General features: G+C 40.8%; 1 protein-coding gene across 2 annotated transcripts in view; it reads right to left on the reverse strand.

Annotated features, from left to right (window-relative positions):
• Nucleotides 1-570: 570 nt before the first annotated feature.
• The window catches only part of cntn4 (contactin 4), a 170,593-nt gene continuing 155,066 nt past the window's right edge, over nt 571-16,097 (reverse strand). The window contains exons 13-23 of one of the 2 annotated variants that reach the window (XM_014166358.3): nt 12,469-12,644; nt 10,946-11,063; nt 10,020-10,178; nt 9,246-9,395; nt 8,967-9,037; nt 4,939-5,173; nt 4,539-4,654; nt 3,419-3,605; nt 3,212-3,324; nt 2,948-3,116; nt 571-2,600 (exon numbers count right to left, since the gene is read on the reverse strand). In XM_014166358.3, coding sequence (XP_014021833.1) covers nt 2,509-2,600; nt 2,948-3,116; nt 3,212-3,324; nt 3,419-3,605; nt 4,539-4,654; nt 4,939-5,173; nt 8,967-9,037; nt 9,246-9,395; nt 10,020-10,178; nt 10,946-11,063; nt 12,469-12,644 — 1,586 coding nt within the window. In that variant the 3' untranslated portion in view covers nt 571-2,508. Of the gene's footprint in view, nt 2,601-2,947; nt 3,117-3,211; nt 3,325-3,418; nt 3,606-4,538; nt 4,655-4,938; nt 5,174-8,966; nt 9,038-9,245; nt 9,396-10,019; nt 10,179-10,945; nt 11,067-12,468; nt 12,645-16,097 lie in introns of both variants that reach the window. The other variant, XM_014166356.3, reaches the window with a different exon arrangement.

Raw genomic sequence — 16,097 nt, forward strand, 5'->3', positions numbered from 1 at the left:
CCTAACCCTAAATAATACACAAGATCAGAGTATTTTTAAATCTACTAATTGGTACTGAAAAGGAGACAAATATGCATAGCTTTTCATTTCATATTTACATGGCTTTCTTTCATTGATCCCAAATATTCTGAACTGTTCTGTCCATATATTCTAGTGTCTGTCAAGAAAAGTATAATTATTGTACCGTACTGTTCCAGTATCATATGGTAAATTTAAAGGGATTGCTTTAGATAAATGTACTGAAAATTGTATTGAGTGAAAACTCCACTAGAAAATCTGTTGGTCAGCAAGTGGGAGGGTTTTCAGTGGTTGAATTACATTTATTCAGCGTGCGCAAGGGGACCACGCCTGTAAAGCCTGTTATGCACCAGCATAAGGTCCTGAATCCAACTACTGAGAAGGAAAGGTGTGTGTAGGAAAGGCATACATTTCTTAAGTCTGAATCTACACTTGCTCCCTGACCATGAAATTAAGCTTGCTGCACCGCCTACTGGATGTAATATGAATTACAAGATAATTAATTCTGATTACAAGTAATAAGCATTAAGAAATAAGTCCATTGAATTTCACTCACTTATATAAATCAATAAACTTTATTCATTAACACAGTATAAACAACCAACAACAGCAAAAAACAGAACTTCACATGGAGTAAATGGGTGGTAGTACCGGTAAATCCCAAAGTGTGTAGGCCTACAGGAGTACAGCTGTTTGAGACAGAAGCACAGACATAAAAGTGGTTTGACTTGTATGGGTACAGATACACAAACCTGCTATCTCTTTGCATGGTCTCAAGCCATTCAGTCAGTTAGCAAATGGACAGAAAAGAAGGGCAAATACAGTCATGCTGAGCGACATTTAGCTACTGTATGAAACATTTGTTATTACATAAAAACCAGGTTAATCAGCTCTTTAGAAAGGTTTTTATTTCATATAAATGATCTGAAGTGTACAAAAAAGTATATTACACATTTCTCGATGCATGATTCTGAGTCAGACCCATTAGTCTGCCTAAACTTCCCCTCGAAAGTACTACAAACTACCTGTACTTTTTACTTTTTCACTGGATTACAAGCTACATATGTATGGGACTGTATTGTACCGTACTGTACTGTACTGTACTGTACTGTACCAGTATCACATGGCATCAGAAGACTATGGGAAAGGAAAACTTGTCAGTAGCATTTATATTTTAGTAGGGAAGCAGTCAGTGGACCTACTAAAATGTCCCAGGCTTTCCACCTTACATTTAAACCACGCTGAACAGCACTACACTGTTGAAACACAATTCTCCTTCATAAAGAGCTTTTCCAGGTCAGGTCACATGGACAGAAAACCCCCCTGGCCCTAACTATAATATATGACAAGGACAAGGAGATTTTCCCGACCACATAACCTGACCAGGAAAAAACTCCTGGCCCTAAGAATGACTGTAGGATTATACACGGGATGGTAATAACCTGTCTATTAATGCAGAGTGTAGCTACACATCATACAGCAGAGTGTAGCTACACATCATACAGCAGAGTGTAGCTACACATCATACAGCAGCTGCATAACAACATACATCTATGTTTATAATAGTTGTTGATAGATAAGTTAAGGCTCTTTAAGGACCTGAGGATTTCGAAGATATGATGAGGCACACACAAGGCAAAGAATAGAATAGCTTTAGAGTTGACACACGGCTAATGTAACTGAGAGGATGAGTAGGATGATGAGCGGATGAGACAGACAGCCAGCGCAATTAAATGGCCAAGGCAGAGAAACCTATGGAAGATGGGACTCCAAACCAGCAAGGGACAATAAAGTCCCTCTCATCCTTTAACATAGTTTGTCACATTTCTATCAAGTCTCATTTTTCATCAGGCTTCAGTGCAATGTTTTATGGAGTAATAAAAAAATAGTTATAAAGCAATATACTCAACATATCTGTCTAGATGGTGGTAAAAATTCATACATTTCTAAGACTGAACTATGGTCTTTGTTTGACATGAAACCACAGTAACAGATTGTTTTCTTTGACCAAAAAATGCTATTCACTTCAGACGACAAAAGTGCTCTTTCCAACAAACTGAAAACTTATCAAATTCTAAAACGGTCAGATCTGTATGTAGGTACGCACCATGCACTGAACTCACCTCAACCTTGCCTTTTATAAAAAGCCCAGACCAATTATGAATTGGTTTCAAAAGAAATCTATAAAAGCTAGACATGTCATACAAAAGATGCATATAAGACATTTTTCTTTTTTTTAATGAAAGCTGCTTTGGTAACAACAGAGTCAAGACATCGGTCGATTTCCTGTTCTCGCCGGTGGACGGGGTGCTGAAGCGAGGCCCTTTCTCTCCCTCTCATCTCAGTGACTTTGTTTTCCAATGTTGCTCATCCTCCTGCCTCTAAAATCTAAATGAATGGATCTAGTTACACCAGACTGGGTGGTTGGTGTTCCTGTTCCGTTGTCAAGTTGCCTCCACATCAGATGCAATGTTCGCTGGTAGCGGTTTGTCATAACGATGTCCGCGCTGTGAAAGACAGTGCTATTGTACTGAGGGCTGATAAAGTAGAGACCTTGGTCGCCGAGCCAATTGCATTGGGACCTGAAAAACATGAAAAGGAATGGGCTTTGATAGTCTGTCTGTTTATGCGGAAAATGACAAGCAGCCTGGTTGGCAAATCCTTGTTGAAGGCTTTTGTGCTATTAAATGCTTTGATGATCAAACCTTGGGCATATTTACACGCAATTCTGAATACAAAAGTCCGGGATTAAATCCTGGCACTATTCATTTTTATAGATAATCCTTACTCTATCTGTTCCTTTTGAAGACATGACTAGGGCCATAAAAACTCCAGTCCGTAGTCAAGACAATAAAGCAGTACTGGCAATAGCTATAGCAACGCCATTGAGATGAATGAAGTATGAGGAAGCAGTCCACTAGAGACTGACCTGGTATTCTGGGGATTGTGATCTGTCTGCTACTGCTCCCCTCTCCTCCCTCCCCAAATGGTTTGATCTGGATGAAGTACTCCTCATCCATCGGCAGGGAGAGCTCCACCGACGTTGTGTTGGTTTCCATGACACTAGGACGGCTATGTCGGTTACGCTTGTAGAGCACCTAGGGATGGACCACACAGGTAGAAGGTCACCCAGGAGAAACCATGACAACGGCCACTATTTCTAACTAAATCCATGCAGTCAGTGCTTCCTTACTTTGTAGCCAGTGACCTCTGACTCGTTCTCCAGGGCTTTGACCTGCTCCCAGTTCAGGATTATCTTGGAATTCAATGTGTTCCACATGACTTTCGCCGGGGGCTGGCTGGGCGCTGAGGGACACAAATACATGAGGATGAAGATCACATGATCTCCAATAAGTCAATGGAAACAACCGCTCGCACCAAAAGCAGGGTAGATGCTTACGTGGTTTCTTGGTGGTGACATTGACAGTAACACTAGGAAGCCCAGCCCCGGCCGTGTTGTACGCTCTCACTGTGACGTAGTAGGTGTTGCTTCCTCTCACCCCTCGGATAATGGCTGATGTCTGGTTGCCTACCGTTCTCTGCACACTGGCTGCCTCCTCCTTCTCTCTCTTCTCCCAGTACCTCAACTGAGACCATATAGAAAGAGGATAACCAGGGACATTAATGCAGACACTAATTTGTGAGAACATTGTAAAAACCTGTTTTTGGTAGACGCTGTCCACGAACTGTAAACTGGAACTGCAGTGAATTGGTATAAAAACAGCATTTCATTGTATGGTGTCACCTCATATATTCTCGTCTTTCCATGGATAAGGTGCCTTGGTTCTGGTTACTTAGCTCTCGAAGTGAGGGAGTGTTTAAATGGCGTGGTCAAAGAGAAATCACAATGTGTAAAATGTCCCAGCTGTCAAGTTGAATGATAACAGATTTTCTTTGTCACCCGAGTGTCCAGGCTGAAATAGCTGGCACGGTTGACAGCACAAATATAATTTGTCTTCCCTCACAGGAACTGTTTGCTCAGGCCCCACTTCCCTGTTTACTTTAAATGGTCAACAATTCATAATTCCAGTACTTTATGCATCCCATGGATGAAAATATATATTTTTTCCAATACTGAATGTCAATAGTGAGCTGACTAAGGATTGGAATCAACTAACTGAGCTCAAAGCCACAATTTTAGCCTACAGTACAGTGTGGATTATAGGCTAAACATTCTGTCCCCTGGTGCATTGCATCACTAGACTGTTAGACTAATCAGTGTAGTTAGTAACAGCACTTAGCACAGCAACAAGAGAAACACAACTCAACAGACAGGGGACCTGGCTGGACCATTACACATAACAACCTATTACATCTGAGATGCCCAATGTGCATGAGCTAGCAACACTCATCAATAATAGAATGGAACAAGATCGTACAGCATTAGTTGCTACACACATGCACACACACATGCACATGCTCACGACTACACACACAGACACACACATGCCTTTACTCATGCAAGTAAACACTTTGACACACAAATAGGTAGAGGGAAACAGGAAAAAAACTTGACTAACCTCATAGCCTAGGACTCTTCTCTTGCTGGTGTTCCAAGGCAGGGCTTTCCATGAAACCTCAATCTCAGACGCAGACAGACTCTTGGCTCGGATCCTGGTGGGCGCTCTGCCAGGCTCTGGGTGAAATGTAAAAATTATTTGAATGAGTTTAAAAGTAATGGCAGGCTTTGATGACTCTTAAAGTGGGTCCATCTCTTTCATCAGAAGTACAGAGAGAACCAGAACCAGCAGTAGTGGGAACCAACCATCTGCAGATAGGAGAGCATGGGCAGCAAGATCACTGTATTGACCGGGAATAAACTATCCAGAGACATCTCTCCATTGGCTTTTAAACGCTATGTGTGAACTGAGGCCCAGGAAGCACTGCCGCTCCTCTGACATGACTTCATTTTTTACCAACCTTCCTCTGCAGAGTAGATGGTGATGACGGGTCCGAAAGGGCCTTCCCCTTCGTTGTTGTACACTCCAACCTTCACTTGGAAGGGGGAGAAGGGCTGGATGCTCTCGTTCTTGAAGACATATTTGGAGGCTTCCGATGAGGGCACTGCGGCCTGCATCCAGCCTGTGGCGCCGTACGGTCTGAAGGCCACCACATAGCCAAACCCTCCCCCGTTCTGCAGCTCCTCAGGAACAGGCTAGAAGAAAACATACACATTCACGCACACACATACACACACACACATTGAAACTGGTGCACAAGTAGTGAACACCCACGTCCATCAATAATAAAGCGCCCTCAGCATGATACCGCCACCTAGCTATTGTTAAGACTGAAAGCACATCATATTTCATATATTTATGGGGACTGACTTTTATTGTGCAAGTCAACACTCCCCAAAGAGTGTTGGTTATATAAAGGGCATTCTATTTTATAATAGTTGGGAACAGTGGAGGCTTCTCAGAAGAGGAAGGGGAGGACCATCCTCCTCAGTGAATTTCATAAAAATGTAAATAGTGAAACATTAAAAAAGTTATCCTCTTTAAATAAAACTATACTAAATATATTCATATGTCACCAAATAAATGATTTAAACACTCTGTTTGGCAATGAAGGTCTACAGTAGCCTCAGCAGCACTCTGTAGGTTAGCACCATGGTGTAGCCGGAGGACAGCTAGTTTCCGTCCTCCTCTGGGTACATTGACTTCAATACAATACCTAGGAGGCTTGTGGTTCTCACCCACCTTCCATAGACTTACACAGTAATTATGACAACTTCCAGATGACGTCCGCCAACCTATCAGAGCTCTTGCAGCATGAACTGACATGTTGTCCACCCAATGAAAGGATCAGAGTAATGAATCTAGTACTGAAAGCTACAGCTAGCTAGCACTGCATAAAATGTGGTGAGTAGTTGACTCAAAGAGAGAGAAAGACAGTAATTGAACAGTTTTGAACAAATTAATTTCTTCAAAAATAAAGGCGAAGCAAGCGAGAGAGAGAGAGAGAGAGCTATATTTTGTTGTATTTTTTTCACTTTCACTTACTCAGCTAGAGAATGCAGCTAGCTAGTTTAGTCTACTCAAACACCCGGCTCAAACAGAGAGGGCTGCTATGCTAGCTGGCTATGGCTATCCAACACTGGAACTCTTCCAAGTCAAGGTAAGCTTTTGGTTGTATTAATTTATTGCCACCGGGGCCCACCGGTGTAACTTCTAAACTGCTTGTTGCTGACTGTACACTGTATTGCATGTTCTAGTTAGTTCGAGTAGCTATGCTGACTATGATGTTTATATGATGACAATGATGTAGGCGTGTATAGCAGTTAGCGGTTATGATATGAAGGTTTGGCTAGGAAAGGTTTTTTCGCCTGGTCACAGAATGCTGATGTGTTGTACACTGAAGTCCACAAGCAAAGGGAAAAGCTGAGAGGAGGAGAGCGCGTAGATACGAGAAGGAATACTATGATCAAAGGGATCATTCATGCTGTTTCTATGTGGCTGCTATGAAAGTGAACTGTGTTTGAGTGTGATTAGGGGTGTATTCACTCCACCGATTCTGTTGAAAACCATTTCTTAAACAGAAGCAATTGTAATGAATCAGGGATAAACAGACCTGAATTTGTCCAATAGAAACTCTTGTTTGCAACTGTTGGACTAATGATTACACCCTATATCAGCTAGATGCAGGCAAGAGATTTGATTTTTAAAATTTTCTCTTGACCTACATTGCAGACTTTCATTCATAGGCTAGGTTGTAAGCTAGCAACCTCATGATAGGGTATAGGGAAAATGTTGGTATCATGTAGTAGCCTAAACCTATCGATGTTACATTGAGTTGGGTGAATGGAATATGAATGATAGTCATCCAATATACTGTAATAGAAATAAGAAAATGAATCGTCCTCCCTCATCTTAAATGGCACCGACCGCCACTGCTTTGGAAAAGTAGTATGTAGACAGACAGCTTACATTTTCAAATCATTGTGTAACACATTGAAATAATTTAGTCCATTGTACTTCTAGTCTGAAGTAACTCCAATCAAGGCTGTATTGAAACTTTGTTAAGGCAACGTTAGACTGTAATTGAACTCATTAACATTCACTAGTCAATTTGCAAAACTTTCACAGCAGTGGATGATTTTCAAGCAGGGCTAATCACCTATTTTCTCAATCGCGTACAAGCAATTTTTGAATCTGTTTTGAAACGTATCTATAGCAGAACAGCAATGATCAAATGCTCAAATACATTTACAGAACTTCCGATCATTTTCTTGCCTTAGTACCTGACTTGCATATCTTAGCCCACCTTTTGCAAAACATTAAATATAATTATAATCAGTGAATACACAATCAGTAAATACTACTGCACAAAATTCCAAATCACCCCATCAGTGATATACCATGTACATTACAATATAGGGAAAGATCTAGGCCAGGGAAGGCAACTTTGATGGGGGTGGGGGCCACCAAAAAATGTAACTCGTCATGATGGCCCGCAGTGGCTTGTGGGTCTGCCCCCCTCGTGACATGTGAGAGAAAAAGACTATTATTTAAAAGTTGCAATCACCTGTAATTCTGCACATTTTGCCATGGGGAGTAGAGAAAATGTTGCCATTTTTAAAGCAAGTTTGCTGCAATTCTATACATTTTGCCATGGGATGGAGAGAAGATTTTGCCCTTTTATAACTAATTTCATGCAATTCTGCACAGTTTGCCATGGGGTACAGAGAAATATTTGCAGTTTTACAGCTAATTTACTGCAGTTCTAAACATTTTGCCATAGGGTGGAGGCAAATGTTTGCAGTTTTTAATATGATGACTGATGATTACCCTGGTCGGTAATTCGATCATGCTTACTACAAGTTTAGATAACTGGCCACTAGACTAATTTACCTTTCTAACACAGGCTAATTTGTTGACTGCTGATGCACACCAAATGTTTTAATTCCACCTTGTGTAGTACTCTATTATTCTAACTCTCAACAATAAGTTGAGTCCCTGACTGAGATATTTTTTTACAATATTGTGGACATGCAGAGATCCAGAGAATGAAGTTGGGTTACTTCTAAGTAACTTTATGTTCCTCTAAAGTCATCTCCACCATTGTATTCACCTTTCCTCGTTTCTATTGTGGATTGTGTTTCTGTGCACCGATGGAAAGTTTACAAAACTATGAGCAAAGCAGTCTATGTATTGAATACATGGAATTGTACTGTCATGATACCGATGAACGCATCCGTCACTCAATGTACTTTTCTTTCTTAATTTGATTTGATGTGTATGAAATTGTTTGATGAAATATGCATACATGGAGAGTAATTGCCCATAATTCTGCACTTTTGGATAGTTGTACTTCCAATTTTGATCATCATTATCTAGTGACTGCAAAGAAAATGTATTGATCTCCTGGGATTTTTAAAAGACCAACTAACTTTCTGTTTTGTCTGCCTGACTTCAAGACATAAGTATGGTTGCATTAATCTTTTTGCAGGCATTCATGTTCTTTTGATGAACGTATTTACAATTTTGACAGTATCATTTAGTTCTGATGAATGTATTTATGTTTTAAGGGCAACTACATTTTTGAAAAAGCATTTACTGTTTTGCAAAAGGCCACAGAGTTCTGTGTCTATTGAACTTTGTTTTGAAAATTGGCAACATTGTTTAAAAAAAAAAAAAAAAACGCTTGTACGGGATTGAGAAGAACGGTAAGACTCAAAAAGATAGGAAAGCACAATCTTTGAAAAAGTTGCTTGTGACTATGTGAAGAATCATTCTGTTTAATTAGCTTATTAAAACCTCAAAGGCATTTTTCTCTCCTCCAGGGAGACAGCAGCAGTTATTGCCTCTCTGTTCTTAAAAATGAAATGCCATACAATAAGCCTGGCTGCTGTTATTAATGAAACAACGGCCCGACTCCTTAGAGAATAATGACTTCTGGCTTCCCCTCCATGGGTGAGGGAGTATTGGAGTGAGCGGCTTGCTTACCTCCCAAGTGATCACTAATTCTGAGCGACTGCCTCCACCTCCGCTTACATTAGCTGGTGTGACCTTCGGCGCTGGGGGAACAGAGGGTAATCGTAATCCTGCTCAACTCAGTCGACCCCAGCCATCAAAGATAACACGATAACAACACATCCGGATTAGATTCTTTGACATTGAAATAGCTTTTTCCGACCATACCAGACAAACTAATGGCAAGAAGATGCACATAAGAAAAACTGAAAACATGCAGAATTGAAGGGATTCAATGAATACCGTACATACATGTTTCCTTAGTCCTTGCTTGTTTGGATGGTTTACTGGGCTCCCCGGTCCCGATGGCATTGCTTGCCAGGACTCTGAACTCATATTCCACCCAGGGGCTCAGGTCTATTACTGTAGCTGTCAGGCTGCGGCCCCCCACCACCTCAGGAACTGGCACAAAACAAAACAACCCCCTCCCCTCAGAATGAAGCAGGTAGCAGGAGAGTGTCCTCTAGGCTGAAAGGCCCACTGAGCACACTCCACAGGTGCAGGGGGCTAATTACACAGAAGGACACATGGTGTACTCACTCACACACGCACAAGACAAAACACACACCTTAAGGTGGACCTCACTCAGTGTCCCTGTTTGGTCTGGGCACTAATGTTGCCTTGTACAGTGACACACATTTAAAGATGCAGTATCAATATATATATATGAAATATGTATTTATTCCCCAAACTAACAGGCTCCTCCCCAAAATAATTGGAACAGTACCAAACATGCATAACTACAGCCTGCTCTAGAAACGCCATCCAAACTTCCGTATGGGGCTCTTTCCTATGCTATCAAACAGCACCATTCACAGTAAGTCAGACCTCTGGAAATGGATCCACATTTCAACAACACCTGCCGTCAAGTAAATCTGCAGTGAACCCTGTCACTGAACAATCAAATGCCATTTGGAATTGATGTAAAGTCACTCATAGGCCCATACTCTCACACGGAGAAGAGAAAATGGAGATCAGACCCCTATATAACGCTTTGATGAGGCAATAGCTGTTTGAAGAGCCTACCTGTGGTGACAGCCTGCCAGCCCAGGGAGAATGGTGTCCTGGCCTGGATAGTGTATGTTGTAACTGGACTGTGATTATCAGGACCGGGCCTCCAGGAGAGAGAGGCTGTGGTGTCACTGATTTCTTCTACATGGATGCTGGTAGGCGGGCCTGGGGGACCTGCAGATACGGTGCACAGCCAGGCAGGAAGAGAGATAGAGGGAGGGAGACAGAGAGAGGGAGAGACAGTGAGGAGAGAGAGAGAGAGAGAGAGAGAGAAAGAGAGAGAAGTATAAAAAAGGCAGAGCAGAGCAGTGGTGTCCTTATCACTGTCTGCCTTCAGCACTAGGAGTACAGCTGGTGAAATCAGTTTGGTGTGAAACCTCAGGGAGCTTTTCTGTCTAATTAGATTAAAAGAGAGAGAGAGAGATACGTCTCTATCTGACCATCTTTTCAACTGATCTCACAGAGTACAATGCCTTCACATCTTAATTAGAGGCATGTCCAGGATGATGGAGAATAAACACAGACTACTAACTAGCATCCATCTCATTCAGTCTTAAAGACACAGATGGGACCCCTTCAAAATCTGCACAGCTATGCTTTGTTGTTGCCATGGATAACTGAACCAATCAAGTGAGTGGGTGGGATTGTTCCCTATCAAACTGCATTTTCTATTACCATTATTTTTCAATGACCATTCAAGGACATGAGAATGACTTTCCAACATGGGATCAGTTCTGTGGGGTTTACAAGGTTTTCAAGATCGACAAATGCCTACTACAAAGGTAACCCATATTGAATTTGTGAAAGTGTTAACATTGCATGATACTTTATCATACTAAATAAGCATGTATTACATTATTATTAAATAACAATAAATGGTAGTCAAAATAAAGGTATCTTTCATGAAATATTGCTTGTCCTGTATAGACGGAGAGAAGTACCTCTGACCACCAGGTCTGCTGCGATGGAGATGCTGTCCACCTTGGTCTGCACTGCACAGGTGTACTTCCCTGCATGTCTCAGCTGGATATTGCGAATCATGATGTCCCCAGCTGAATGCTGCTAACATACAACACAAACACATGAACATGCACACACGCACACGCACGGACGGATGGACACGCGCAGACACACCCACGCACGGACGGATGGACACGCGCAGACACACCCACGCACGGACGGATGGACACGCGCAGACACACACACATGCACGCACACACACACATACGCAAGCACAACGATTAATATACTGTAGTAACATTTTACCAACGTGTAATTAAGATAAATTAAATATGATGATTTGAGCAGAAATAATAATATGTGAGCAGAAATAGTATATTTAAAAATAAACTATTCAAGGTCATTGTATGCCTATTATTGTATTATAATTCTAGGATTTTAACTGTGATCTGTTTCCATGTTTTAAAAGGGTTATCGGCATACCTGTACATGTGAGATGGGCAGAGCACTTACGTTTAATTATAATTATTACACAAATGTATTCATACACGTGCTGATTCTAGCTGTGGAACAGTGGCCTCATTATTTCAATGATCAAGCAAAGCTTAAAGGTAAAGTTCTCAAGTTCTTTTCATTCCATTTCTAATTGCAGTTCCCACTTTCACACTATCATTTAATCAGCCCAGTACTGAGTGGAATCAGGACCGGTCATAAATTGGATGTGGCAAAAGCTAAATTGGATGTGGCAAAAACAGCATACAAATGTATGTAACTCCAGGTGGTGTCATTTATCATGTAAAAGGAAAACTATTACGATTAAAATAATGAAAAACATGACAACCTGACCAGAGAGTGTAATGTACATGCCCCTACTAATCACTTCTGGAACAATGACTTTCATCACTCTTCTTCAGACAGGGGAGATGAAAAAGTAGCTTTTAAGTGTTTTGTAGTTAACGTAAAGTTTAAATGAAAGAGGAAACCTATGCAAAACAGGGCATATGATCTGAGCTTTGAGCTTGGTAGGTTTTAGGGAAGGATGGGGAATATGTAAATGTGATTTTAAAATAAACTATGTGCAGCACATTTTCACCACACATAAATACACATTCTCCAAACATTCTCTGCACTGCGGATACCCTACTTGATATGACCTCACTAAAGGAAGGGAACCACGGTATCGATGTTCCAATGTATCACCAGCTTCACCCCTTGACCTTTCTCAATGTAATTTCTGAAGGGGTTGAAAAATCAATGTCTCTTTAATGACATATTTTCATGAGAGAGCAGTGGCATAAATAAAATATAAGCAATCTGCAACACGGTGTAGTAAAGATGTGTGTTTCTTCCTATTCATTATGCATTGCAGTGCTCCTGACAAGCATGGTGTAAAAGCGTGGTAATACGGCACCATTTCTCAGACATGACACTTTGATTATAAATGGGTGGCTTGATGGCCCCGGGAGGGAATCGGGAGGGAATATTTGGAGGCTTATGCACTTACACCGCCCACTTTTTCAAAGTATCCGCCGTGGTTGCCAAAGTGGATCAGCTGCTCGTTGAAGAACCAGGTGAACTTGAGCTCTAGAGACGGGTCATGAGTCACCTGACACGGCAGCACGATGCTCTCTCCTACAGTCACGTCCAGGGTGGACGGTGGCGTGGTTATAATGGTCGGCTCTGGAAAACAGCACACATGCACGACTGTTAGTGTGAATAAAACCGCCTCAAAACACATACTAAAAGCAACCATTACATTGTGCAGTGTTAAGGGAAAACCCAAGCTTAAAATACTGTAAAAGGTTATTCCAATTGTTGTGCAAAATTCTAATATCTTCCATGTTTTTCAAATGCAGAATTCAACGAATAAATGGACACGTGGAAGTAAAAACACACTAACCCAGAACAAAAGCCAGTGTGATTACCAGAGTTAATGAGATTCAGCCAGCCAGAGGGTACAGTGAGGGAACTGCGAAGGCTTGTCTACCTGTACCTAGAGAATGTGCTCCAACTGTCACTGTCAGCTCAGCCTTCAGTTGGTAGGTACTGTAATTCACACATCGGCAGTCTGCAGACCCCCTGACTTCTGCAGCCACTCAAAGAAAATAAACACGTGCAGGGCTCCCCTCACTACACATTCTCTATTCAAGTCTCTGCATGCATGTGGTGTGTTGCTGTTGTTTCACTGAGGAATTAGACAGACAGTGTTCATCGTCTCCAGCGTGAGTGTGAGCAGAGACAAGAAAGATAGCTACAGGAGCACGAGAGCGGAATGATGAGAGGAATAAGGAGCCCCTTTGTTCTGATGCTGTACGGTGCTTGTCTCCCTCTTGGGGGTGCTGTGAGTACTCGGTTGAAATATCCACTCTGAGCGCCAACTAAATTAACCATGGCAAATGATCCCTGGACAGGCAGCCATAGATTCCTGTAAAAAGTGCCGGCAGTGCAGTCTTCATCCAGAGTGCATTCGATACCTGCATTGCAGGGTTGGGGTCAATTCTGAATTGAGTTGCGACTTGGTCTTTAATTCCAATTCAATTCTTGAATTTCAATAGAATTTCAATTGGCCACAACCCATAGGAAGCAGAATTTGAATTGAATTTGAATTAAAGGAAGTCAAATTGAATTAAATGAAAATCATTTAAATTCAGATAGATAATTTATTCCATACAGTACCAGTAAAAAGTTTTGACACACTCATTCAAGTGTTTTTCTTAATTTTGACTATTTTCTACATTGTAGAATAATAGGGAAGATGTCAAAACTATGAAATAACACATATGGAATCATGTAGTAACCAAAAAAGTGTTAAACAAATCAAAATATATATTCCATTTGAGATTCTTCAAAGTAGCCACCCTTTGCCTTGATGACAGCTATGCACAATCTTGGCATTCTCTCAACCAGCTTCATGAGGTAGTCACCTAACAGGTGTGCCTTGTTAAAAGTGGATTTATGGAATTTCTTTCTTTCTTAATGCGTTTGAGCCAATCAGTTGTGCTGTGACAAGGTAGGGGTGTTATACAGAAGATAGCCTTATTTGGTAAAAGACCAAGTCCATATTATGGCAAGAACAGCTCAAATAAGCAAAGAGAAATGACAGTCCATCTTTACTTTAAGACATGAAGGTCAGTCAATGCGAAACATTTCAAGAACTTTAAAACTTTCTTCAAGTGCAGTCGCAAAAACCATCAAGCGCTATGATGAAACTGGCTCTCATGAGGACCGCCACAGGAAAGGAAGATCCAGAGTTACCTCTGCTGCGGAGGATAAGATAATTAGAGTTACCAGCCTCAGAAATTGCAGCCAAATAAATGCTTCACAGAGTTCAAGAAACACATCTCAACATCAACTGTTCAGAAGAGACTGCAAAGAAACCTCTACTAAAGGACACCAATAATAAGAAGAGACTTGCTTGGGCCAAGAAACACAACCAATGGACATTAGATCAGTGGAAATCTGTCCTTTGGTCTGATGAGTCCAAATTTGAGATTTTTGGTTCCAACCACCATGTCTTTGTGAGACGCATAGTAGGTGAACGGATTATCTCCGCATGTATAGTTCCCACCGTGAAGCAGGAGGAGGTGTGATGGTGTGGGGGTGCTTTGCTGGTGACAGTGTCAGTGATTTATATAGAATTCAAGGCACACTTAACCAGCATGGCTACCACAGCATCCTGCAGCGATACGCCATCCCATCTGGTTTGCACTTAGTGGGTCTATCATTTGTCTTTCACAGGTCAATGACCCAACACACCTCCAGGCTGTGTAAGGGCTATTTGACCAAGAAGGAGAGTGATGGAGTTCTGCATCAGATGACCTGGCCTCCACAATCTCTCGACCTCAACCCAATTGAGATGGTTTGGGATTAGTTGGACCGCAGAGTGAAGGAAGAGCAGCCAACAAGTGCTCAGCATATGTGGGAACTTCTTCAAGATTGTTCGAAAAGCATTCCAGGTGAAGCTGGTTGAGAGAATGCCAAGAGTGTGCAAAGCTGTCATCAAGGCAAAGGGTGGCTACTTGAAGAATGTCAAATATTGTTACATCCTGACCAGTAAAAGGGGTTATTTGTTATTGTAGTTTGGTCAGGGCAGGGGGTGTTTGTTTTGTGTGTTTTGGGGTTTTTGGTTTATGTTCTAGGTTATCTATTTCTATGCGTTTATCTAGCTTTTCTATTTCTATGATAGTTTTGTCAATGACCTCCAATTAGAGGCAGCTGGTTGTTGTTGTCTCTAATTGGAGGCCATATTTAGTTGTGTTGGTTTTCACTTGTGTTTGTGGGTGGTTGTTTCCAATATAGTCTGTGCACCTTATTGGACTGTTTTCGTCGTTTGTTTTGTTTAAGTGTTTTTCCTTTAATAAATAAGAAGATGAGCACTTTACCCGCTGCATTTTGGTCCACTCCTTACGACACCCGTTACAAATATAAAATACATTTAGATTTGTTTAACACTTTTTTGGTTACTAAATTATTCCATATATGTTATTCATAGTGTTGATGTCTTCACTATTATTCTACAATGTAGAAAATAGTAAAAATAAAGAAAAACCCTTGAATGAGTAGGTGTGTCCAAATTTTTGACTGGTACTGTACATCATTATGAATGTTTATTTTGACATAATATATGGTTGCCAATACCTTGTTTAATATTCTTGAAACATATCATTTTTGAAACTTATCCCCCTAAAAATAGTTTTAAATAATTACAGTTGTCTGGAAGCATTCTAAGATTATTTTTTAGGTTAATAATTCATAATTCACTTACATGTTATTAAATATAAAAAAGACATTTCCCAGAATGCATTAGATCAACACTCCAGAATGGAAGGATGAAGCAGAATGGAACAACCTAACATCTCATGACAAAAATACAAACAAAATACTGTTTGACATCGAGTTATAATCAAACTGATATTTAAAATGGAATCTGTATTCAGTAAGAGGTGGCATATGCTTTTGGCAAAATATTTTTCACAGGAATGTGATACATACTGTATCTTTCATGTCTCAGTGGAATTTATTTAAATTGGTTTGAATTGAATTCTACTTCCTTTAATTCAAATTCAATTCAATTTCTGCATCTTGTTCTTGTGGCCAATTAAAATAAAAATTTCAATTCATAGGTTGAATTGA

This window comes from Salmo salar, chromosome 22, assembly GCF_965601325.2.
Source record: "Salmo salar chromosome 22, fSalSal1, whole genome shotgun sequence".
Classification (NCBI taxonomy): Eukaryota; Metazoa; Chordata; class Actinopteri; order Salmoniformes; family Salmonidae; genus Salmo; species Salmo salar.